General features: G+C 34.0%; 1 protein-coding gene across 1 annotated transcript; it reads right to left on the reverse strand.

The window, feature by feature from the left end:
• Positions 1–162: 162 nt before the first annotated feature.
• Positions 163–8,096, reverse strand: LOC111717421 (acetylcholinesterase; the record flags this gene model as incomplete). The annotated part of the gene is given in 12 exon segments (XM_023492923.1): positions 163–265; positions 553–648; positions 1,191–1,261; positions 2,186–2,236; positions 2,687–2,902; positions 3,288–3,368; positions 3,578–3,651; positions 3,822–3,927; positions 5,178–5,378; positions 6,699–7,008; positions 7,230–7,311; positions 7,929–8,096. Coding segments are annotated over 12 exon segments (1,551 nt in total), but the record flags the coding sequence as incomplete, so codon positions are not given.
• Positions 8,097–11,110: the final 3,014 nt, after the last annotated feature.

An 11,110-nucleotide genomic window follows, 5' to 3' on the forward strand; every position in this document is an offset into this window, starting at 1 on the left:
TGTTCAGTTATTCTTGTTTCATTTTAAAACCACATATACAGAATCACTTTAAATTTCCTGCTACTGCAGACAGGGTATTATTTTTCTGCAACAATGACCAAGATCAGTTGGACCTTTAGTTCTCTGTGCACTCTGATTAAATATATTAGCTAGATCATACACCTGTAAAAGCGGTTGACCCAGGATAAAAGATAGCTCAGCTTCCTGCTTGACTCCGCTCCAGGCCGGCCAGCCTTCAGTAGAGGGCCGCCAGGTAAACTTATACCTGGAGATATATTTAGTTAGGCTTAAACTTTTGGGTGGAATAACGCTTAAAAACATTGAAAACCCCCGAGATTCGACCGACGGATTTAATTAAAACTCTAGGAATAATTATAAGCAGGAAATCCTCCAACAAAATATAAATCATAAGTATAATGTACATTGTACACGTTTGGAGATTGCTTCACAGCTGACTCCTGTACACACCTGTACATGTTTGAGTATTGTGCAGCTGACTCCTGTACATACCTGTACATATTTGAGTATTTTAAAGGTGATTCCTGTACATACCTATACATGTTTGAGTACTGTACAGCTGACTCCGGCTGTACATCTTGTCCACAACTGTACAGATAATCTCCAACTATCTTCTCCAATGACAGGAATCTAATAAAATTGTTATAAAACTTTCTTACTGAATCTTCTTCAACGTTAAATCATGCATTTTTGCCGCTAGAAAATGGCAAAAAGCAAACAGATTTTAGTACAATAGATGGCAGCGTAGAATTTGTACACTTTCAGTACAGCTGTATTCTGACGTCACAAGTTTTTGTGTCCGACAAAATTATTACTTATAGTGATAATTTTAGATCTTAAAGTAAAACAAGTGCAATTTGATGTGTTCTTTGTTTTCTGTTTTTACATTTGTTTTATTTAATATTAGACAACATGTCAACTTATGTGAGAAAATTTCCTTTTTCCTTGTTATATTTGACACTTGTGACGTCTTGTACAGTTGGTCCATTTCTCTGTTGCCACCTATTGTACTTCATAATCTATTTAGCAAAAAGTATTTTTGAAAAAAGAATGTATAAGGATGTTTTTGGAACTAATTTATTACACTCCTCTTTAATGACGTTTTAACAAAATCTCAAGAATGCATTTTTTGAAAAAAAAAATTGTCTAAATTTTTATATTTTTGAACCGACCTAGCTGATGCCTTCGTGGGTGAGAAATCATTATCCCCGGATGAATACAGGAACTCAACAACTGACAAACTCTGATAAATATAAAAAATAATGAAGAAAAACAATTATAATTAAAGGGGCTGTCGTTGTTAGTTCAGGTGACCTTTTCATATACAGTCATAACCAGAAAACTCCTAAATAGGAAGACGACTTTATAGTAATGCGTACGTGTATTTGATGTTGTTATGAAGCAAATAGTTTTACACACTTCTTAAATCAGAAATCAAGTGAAATGGGCCTTTTTAAACTGAACAATTTCTGTTTCCCATGCTCATCTAAAGAAATAATTTGAGTCTAAGAGTCGTCTTCCTATTCCAGAGGTTTTTTGGTTATCACTGTATACAAGAGGGCATGCCTTATTCACAACAGTGCCCTTTAAACCTTTAGCCGATAATAAAGTATTGCATGAAAAGTATTTTATTCAAACAATTTTTCTGAAGCATCAAATTTATACGAAAATCTATTTATATAAAATTTTGTGAAAAAAGTAAGTTTAAACGGATAATATTCAGCAAATACACAACCAATCTGAAAACGACGATATCCCAGAGGAGCCTAAAAAACTTAGGTTTGCTTCTATAAATTTGACACAGTTTTATATCAATTTCTCGAGACAGTAACATCAGATATAACTCTTATGTGTCTCAATCAACTCCTCAAATGCTTATATTTCAGCCATACCCCTTTAGTTTTTCCGTTACAGTCCCTGACCCTGACCCCCATGTTTTAAGGTTTTGTGTTTGTATATATGAGTAACTTTTATAAACAGGGGTAACAACGAAGAATTAGACTAAAGCTATGAAATAAACCAATCTAACGGTATAAACTTACTTTAACAAGCATATTGACTGGTTTAGAATTAAAGCTGCAAGAAGCCATGAATTTAGGAAAATAAATAACTAAAAGTTTAGTCGTCGCTGAAGTCTCATTCTTTGTGGGTAACCCTGTAAAATAACCTTTTTATCAAAGGTTGGGAACATTTTCTGCAGCATGTTCATGTACATTTCCTGTAAAAAAAATCATCAAATTTGGTTTTAATGATTGAATCAAAAGATGAAAAACTTAGTTTGCCTTTGCTTTATCTCTTTTAGAGAAAAGCTTCTTAATATTCTTAATATCGAACTAACATTATTAAAAGAAATTTCGTAATTATTTTAATTTTGTTCTTGTAAAAATCCATTAATATAATAAAACAAGACATTCAAGACATAATATGTTGCTTATAGCTGGCAAAATGGCTGGACCGAATGGGCTAAATTTTGTGTGGACACTCTTGGGTAGCTGGGGGTGTCTTAGGGAAAAAAAGTTAGAAAATTTCTTGAGGTCATGTTGAGGTACCACAAATAATCTGGGCTTGATCAGTTCATCCGTTTTGACTTTTATCGGTTACAAACAAACAAACATAAAGACAAGCAAAGTATATATATAGATAACTTTGATCTACTTAATTATTAAACCTGTGTGAACCCCTCACTGTGAAGTTTATCTGTCGGAAACTCTCGAGTCAAAAATTTCATCATCTTCAAAAATCCTTCGTTTGAATTCGATCCTTGTAGAATAGGGACCTCCACCACCTTGACCTTATTAACCTCCTTCGCTCCATGGACCTCGTTGACCTCGTGGTCCAAGGTAGGATGGAGGTCAGTCTCCAGAACAGGCATAAAGCAGGTTTCCTTAATAATTTTATTAATAATTGAGAATGTAATGATAATGATAAAAAAATAAGGTTGGTTACTCTCGATGCGCTCAAATGAACGGAAAATGTCGTCTCCAAAGATAGATAGAAAAAAACCTAATATGACTTCACTGATTATAGAGGCGAGAGTGACGTCATATAAGTGTTTTGATCTATCTATCTTAGAAGACGACATTTTCCGTACATTGGAGCCCTCACTTTGGTAGACCCCATTTTGGAATTCCATAGACTAGAAGATCTAGATGTGTTAAATGATTTAACTGGGATACTACTAGAAATATTGTTCACGTTTTAATGCTTAGAACGAAGACGATATAGAAGTCGTCACTTAATTCCCATGTTTATTGGTACACCCTATAAACCTGTAAGGATGTGCTGCAGAGTTTGGTTTGAGCTTCAATAATATCTTCAACACTGGACTTCTTCAAACAAATCAAAATCTCCTAAAGGAAAAAAACTTTTTTTACAGTAAGAGCCAAAAAACACAAATAAAATCAGTTTTTAAACATGTAATTTGTAATTTTTAATCCGTTCGTTTACAATTCAATAAATAAATGTTGAAACTAACTTTGTAATAACTACGCAATTCTTCAATTCGTGGAAATCCGTTTGCGTAACTTTTAGAAATACTTTTTATAATTCCAAGGTTTACCTTTTTCTTTTTAATTGAGCACTTGAGGGTGGCAGCTAGCTTTAGCATTTGCTTGCTACTCTTCTCTCGGTCATCTTAAACAAAGAGCAAAAGAACTTAAACAATAGGTTTTTAAACATGTCCGGGTTTATCGGAATAGAATAAATCTAAGAAAAAGTTTAAATGTGAGAAATAGCTTTTATAGTCTTTAGTTTTTAAGAATTAGGTTTCAAAATTCTCATAAATTTGAACCACTATGACTTACCATAAACCCAAGGACTGAGGGATCCTGCAGAGTGAAGAATTCCTCCAGAAACTAACTTTGAGACTTTAGAGGAGTTGAGGAGCAAAGATACAGATACTGCTCCAGTCTAGATAATTAATTAGATTATTTTTGATATTTTAAATTAATAATATAAATATGTAAAATAGTAGTAATTTCTCACACTAAGCTAGACAGGAGAAAAGGGTCATATTTGTGTGATGTTACTGCTACGACGTTGTGGCCTAGTAAAACATCAAGTTTTGATTTTACGCACAAAAATGAAAAAAAATTGTCCCGTTACATTTTAGAAATTCAAAACTTTTTTTTCTTCTGAATAACTCTTTTATGAGAGAAGTTAGGCTTGAAATTTACTTCAGTTTGACGTGCTCTGTTTGTGCGTATGATAACTTTAAAGGGATAGACCGGCTTTGTAAAGTAGTTAAACTGAGTATGCAGTGTTGTGGACAAATTCTTTAGGATTCATTTGAGATATATAAAACTTTTTAAAAATCTGTTAATCCTGAGTTTGAGCGCAAAGTCGACGTACAAAATTGTACTTTTGGGTGGATATGTTTTCAGAATCTTTTTTAATTACTAAACGACGACAAAACATGTAATCAAAATTCTATAATAAACTAATTAGTTGTTTAGGAACAGGTTGAGAAAATAAAAATTAACTCTTGTCATCGAAAATAAGTAATCTTATTCAATTATTAGTTTCTATAATCTCTCTTTAAGAACAAAGATTTTCTGGAATTGTTATTAAAAAGACGGCATTTGAAGAATTTGGAGAAATCTGCGAACAAATTCATAGAAAATAAGAAATTCAATAAAATAATGATGGAAAAGGAAATAATTAATTCTAACTTCGATTTATTGACAAATTTCTTTTGAGAATAATGTTCCTAAACATCTAATTTATAGTTAACTATAGAATTTTCACTATATTTTTCGTCGTCGTTATTTAATAATTTAAAAGAAACGATTCTGAAAACGAACCCACCCAAATTCATGATTTTGAACGTCGACTATGAACTCGAACTCAGTAATTATACATCGTGGAAGCGTTTTATATGTTTCAAATGAATCCTAAAGAATTTGTCCACAACACTGCTTACTCGATCAGATTAACAATAACTACCTTACATAGCCGGTCCGTCCCTTTTAAGAAACCCAACGAGGTTAAGAAACCCCATGACAGATTTGTCTCAAACTTTGATTGTGGAGCTAGATAGAATCACGGAAACAGAGAAAGTATAATTTCCAGGCAAAGGTTGATTCCCAAGCTAGTCTTATTTCACGGGCAACGCCGGGCACTTCAGCTAGTATATTAAATAGAGCTAAAATAAAACCTACCTCTACTCCAAGTAGATTTATCCTGGAAGTATCTCCTCCAAAGGCTCCGATATTGGAGTGAATCCAGTCTATAGCTAGAGCTAGATCTTGTATCCCAAGGTTCTCCCTGTTCTCTAGTCCAGGAAACCCTAGAGCTCCAAGACGATGCTGAACTGCGACAACTATAACCCCCCCGTGTTCTACCAGAGGAGCATAGTTGGCCTGAATAATAAGTTTATCGTATTAATCTTTAATTAAGAAATCAATGAAGATGTTTTTAACAATGAAAAAATATATAAATAACACGTATTAAGGTTTTTTACAATAAAATTCACTAATATAAAGTTACAAAAAACAAACATCTATATATAAATTTGGCTTGTCTGTCTGTTTGTTTGTTTGTCTGTCTGTTTGTTTGTATCCAATAAACGTCAAAACGGCTGAACCGATCGGGCCCAAATTTTTTGTGGGACATCTAGGGACCCCAGGGAAGGTTTATGAATGATTGAAATTTTAAATATTTGTCTCAATCAAAATTCGACCTTCATTAAATTTTTTAAAATTTTGAAAATCCACGAAATTTTTGTGAAAATCCGCGAATTATTTTGTTTTGTTTTACGATGTACACAAAGAGAACATTGTTCACAATTAATTTAGAAGATGGGCGCTAAGCGCCCTCTAAGGCTAGAAAGAAGGGCGCGAAGCGCCTTGAATTTCTAGTTTATTAAACTTGTATAGCTGAGACTTAATTTTGATTTAAAATAAATTGTGTTTTCAACAAGGCACAAGCATAACCTACCATTTCTACCGTTCAAAGCTTAAAGAAAAATAATCTTAACTGAGGTCGGAGTTTGCGAGAAAGAAACAGAGAGTTTTGTCTGACAAATATATGATTGAAACAGAGAGTTTTGTCTGACAAGTATATGATTGAAACAGAGAGTTTGTCTGAAAAATATATGATAGAAACAGAGAGTTTGTCTGAAAAATATATGATTGAAACAGAGAGTTTGTCTGAAAAATATATGATTGAAACAGAGAGTTTTGCCTGACAAATATATGATTGAAACAGAGAGTTTTGTCTGACAAATATTTGATTGAAACAGAGAGTTTTGTCTGACAAATATATGATTGAAACAGAGAGTTTTGCCTGACAATATATGATTGAAACACAATGTGTCATTTTAGTAATTTGCAGGCCAATAGCATCCAGAGCAAGAAACTTTTGAAAAGGAGGAACAGTTAAATGAATTCTAATATCACAGGGATATTTTCGCATAATTCACTGTGAAGAATTTAATCAACGCATGATAGGTTAAACTTTCAGTGCAATAACAAAATCTTTTGCCATTTTATTCATCCATTCTTTTACGTTACTTCCTTTTTTCCTTCTTTTAATTCACATAATATTCTTTCATATTCGTTAATTGATTCTTTATATTGTAATTCCTTTCTGTCATCCTCTTATTCTTTCATTCTGCCTTTCATGTCCTTAATTCAGATCTATATTGAAGAAAATGCATGCATATATCTACATTTATAAACCTGATTGTTTGAGTTGAACTGGAATCCTCCTGAGTGTATCCAGACTAGAACCGGATACCGAGCGGTAGGTTCGTCCTCCTCCGAGTCAACCTTGGAGCTGGACGGATATCTCTCCGTACTAAACCCCTGGTCGGAGTAAAGGGTTTTCTCCGAGGGCGGGGCAAATATATCCAGGTATAAACAATCCTCGCTAGTTTTACTGATGTTCAGGGGTGTTATAGGAGATGAAGGGGGCTGGGGGCATGCTGCTGGGGGTTCCTTAGCTTCCCGCACACCCTCCCAGGATTCCAGGGGCAGAGGTGCTTCAAATCTTTAAAGAAAATGAGTCATTGCCACAAACGTTGATTTTCCAATCCCTGTATCTTTGCAACCCAATGTTGTAAACCTTAGATATTACAACCTATTCATTATATTTGATCAAATAATCTAAATTTTAAATATAAAAGATTTACACCACTAGGTTGGCAAGACTTTGTCAAGATTTTATTTTCATGAAAATGTTGTAATCCAACAAAACGGATTCAATTTTACCTATTTTCTCCAATGGGGGGAAGAGCGTAGGGAATTCCTGTCCACATTCTTATTCCAGAAACTGTCTTTCCTCGAACCGTTCCTGATAATACAAGCAAAATAAGTTAATCTGCAGTACATTTGCCGTTGATCTGCAGTACACTTGCATTTAATCTGCAGTACATTTGCCGTTAATCTGCAGTACATTTGCTGTTAATCTGCAGTACATTTGCCGTTGATCTGCAGTATATTTGCCGTTGATCATCTGTACGTTTGCCGTTAATCTGCAGTACATTTGCCGTTGATCTGCAGTGCATTTGCCGTTGATCTGCAGTACATTTGCCGTTGATCTGCAGTACATTTGCCATTGATCTGCAGTACATTTTCCGTTGATCTGCAGTACATTTGCCGTTGATCTACAGTACATTTGCATTTAATCTGCAGTACATTTGCCGTTAATCTGCAGTACATTTGCCGTTGATCTGCAGTATATTTACCGTTGATCATCATCAGTACGTTTGCGGTTAATCTGCAGTACATTTGCCGTTGATCTGCAGTACATTTGCCGTTGATCTGCAGTACATTTTCCGTTGATCTGCAGTACATTTGTCATTGATCTGCAGTACATTTTCCGTTGATCTGCAGTACATTTGCCGAAGAAATAGAGGCTTGTAGCGGAGATTGAGAGCAATACTGGCCTCTAGGTTATAATTGTCTTACCTGAGGCTGTCTGTATAAGAAGTCCTTCTCCTGTTCCTGTTCCACTAATACTATGCCCATTGGTCGGAGGGAGGAGAGGGGGGAGGGAGGCAGGAGGGGGGGACAGTGATAGCCCCACCCCGCCCCGTAGTACCACACCCACCACTAGCAAAAGTAACATTTCATTCTTGTTCTGGAAAATGTAATTCTTAATTAAGATCTCAACTGTAGAACATTACATGTGTTTGAACTTTTGAAGATTTTGCAGTTACCATGTAATGCTCATGAGTCATGTTATAGAATGTGTAATACTCGCATGAAAAATTATATAAATTTCTATAAATGTATAAAATATATAGTTTTCGTGGTTTTTAATTTGTAACTATGTTGAAAATAGACGGCGCAAGGCCCAAATGTTTTAGACTGTATAGATATTTCAAACTATGAACTCTGTTAGATAAAAAAATCTATGTTTGAAATATCAAAGGTTTACACCATCAGGTTTTACAGATGTAAGAATTAGAAAATCTGAGTGTTTGGCAAAGATTTTTTTCTTTTTATAAAAAAAGCAGAAATTGATAGTTTTCAGTTTCCTCAAAGGAATTGAGTTTTTGCAACAAACTCAAATCTCCCAATCCCTATATCTTTTCAACCTAATAGTCTAAACCTTAGATATTTAAAACTTGGATTATTTGTTCTAACAAAATTAATAGTTTGAAATATCAAAGGTCTCCGACATAAGCATGCAGTGATTAGAAAATCAGAATTGGTGGCAAAAACTCAGATCCTTCGTATGTCATTTCAATGGCATTGGAAGATGAAAGTATAAGATCATATTTGAACAAATCTGAAAAAGTTAAATAAATTAGATACAGGGTTACCCACAAAGGATGAGACTGTAAAGGCGACCTGAAATGAATTCGCTTAAAAAAATAAGATATAGTTGGCGGAAGGTTAAACAAAACCAAATTCGAAAAAAACGATTGAGACAAGTCTTCAAATTAAAAATAGACATTTCTACAATATCCTCATCAGTGCTATAAGAAAATAATATCAAATAAAACAGAATAAAAAGCATGCATAGAATATATAACATTTTTACTTATACATAAAGATTGGGGAATCGCTGCATGAATACATTTGATGATACTAGGATTAAGTATCGGTATGAAATAAGTTTACGGTTGCAGGGAATCTTAACATAAAGAAACACAGCATCAAGGTTTTAATGCAAAGAAAGTTATTTCAGAGGTGTACACATCTTTTGTACTGCAGTGTACTGTCTCTGAGCGCTAATGTAAACACAAGACGGATGTCGAAGCCTGACATGGGATCCATCTTTCACATAAAAAAATCAATGAAATATTCTGGTCATAGGAAACTATAATGTGAATTATCAAAATTATCAAAATTTAATGCTTTTAACCTCCTCGGATACTAAACGAACACTGATGCATCTATTCTTGTTTACAAATTCCGCCCAGAGAGAACTGGTTTCAATACGTACGCAGAGTATACGTGACAGCAATTAACTTTCCTTGCATTACAACCTTGCAAAGCATAAACTCTGTCTGTACAGTTGTTTCTAACGTCACGTTCTTTGTGGGTCACCCATTATACATGAATTAAATATGTCATATGTGAATTCAAAAGTTTCCATCATATAATGACACTTTGCGCAAAAACTCTGCGTAATTAATTAGTTTCTTAATTAAAGTAATAAATCAAAATAAACAAAATGCTATTTGACTGAATCTAGAAGTTTCACAATATTTGTTCTGCCTTGATGAATAAAAAAATTGTTCTCTCCGGTTGCCAAAATTCCGACCAGAACCAACACACAGAACCGGCGCTACGACATCTGCTCTATTTTCATTTGCTCTATGGTCATTTGCTCTATAGCAGGATAAGGGAGGGGGTTGGAGAGCCGCCATGAGCCCCGAAAAAAGGTCTTCAAACCTCCGTATTCGCAGCCGAGTACCATGGCACTACCCTAAAGCGTTAGAATAGATATTATAGAAAAAATAAACAACATTTTTAAAAGAAAATGTTTAATCTTAAATAGTTCTGCAGGGTTTTCTTGAATATCCAAAAAAAATTGTAAAACTATTAAAGTATTGAATATTTTTTCTAAAAGTTTTAAACATTACTAATTTAATATCTATTCTAAAGGATATGGGTAGCGCTGGGTCAATTTTAATACTCATTTGCGAATCCAGAGGCTTGGAGACCATTAAGCGGGGCTCATGGCGTCCCTGCAGCCCCCTCCTTAGCAGGATATTATTCAGTGATGGATCAAACAAAACAAAAAAACAATTTTTATCAAAATATCGTTAATAAAAGAAATATAGAATATTCATTGCTCAATCACCATGGAGGAAAGAGAAAAGGATGAGAAAGAATGAAAAAAGTATTTTTATATTTCTGCAAATACAGAACAGTGCAATAAAGGGAGGAGAAGGGGAAGGGGGTTGCGTCTTTAAAGTTTCATACTTTGTGGGTCACCCTGTATAATTATTTCACTGTGACACAATTGAAGTGAGTTCAAGGTTGTCTGGTTGGCAGGTTTAAATTTCCATTTTTATACAAAAATATGAAATCTTAATTATTATAATCATTTAGATTAAAACTTGTAAAATGTCCGATATACGCATCCAGCACCAGTATACAATGATAATTAATTAATTATATATTTAGTTCCCTTAATTTATTTCTGTCCCACCATTTTTTCCATCTTTTCAATTGTAATTTCTTTAATAAAAGACTTGCGCAATGCGCATTTCTTCTGCAGCTATAATGGGAGGAAATTATCAGAACTATACATTTTTCAATTTTCAACAATTTTCAAACGACGATATCTGCCACATTATTAATATATATATATATATATATATATATATATATATATATATATATTTGACTAAATATTTGAACAAAGAACAATTACAATTGCACAATTTTTACATTTTAGATAAAGGTTTAAAGGGTATTCATTAGTTAGACAAATTTAAGTGACTACTTAAGGGGGCGAGGTTTAATTGTGCCCCCGCCCCCCGGTGTCGGTTAGTGTTATACCAATTCTAAAAACGCCGCTGGATTAAGATGACTCTACAATAGTATATCACGGTTTACCCTTCATTAGGTTTCAATTTTTTCATTCAAAGGTGAAAATTGTGGTTGAAGGGAGGGGGACCCTCCGGGCG

This window comes from Eurytemora carolleeae, unplaced genomic scaffold (assembly GCF_000591075.1).
Source record: "Eurytemora carolleeae unplaced genomic scaffold, Eaff_2.0 scaffold2596, whole genome shotgun sequence".
NCBI classification, from domain to species: Eukaryota; Metazoa; Arthropoda; class Copepoda; order Calanoida; family Temoridae; genus Eurytemora; species Eurytemora carolleeae.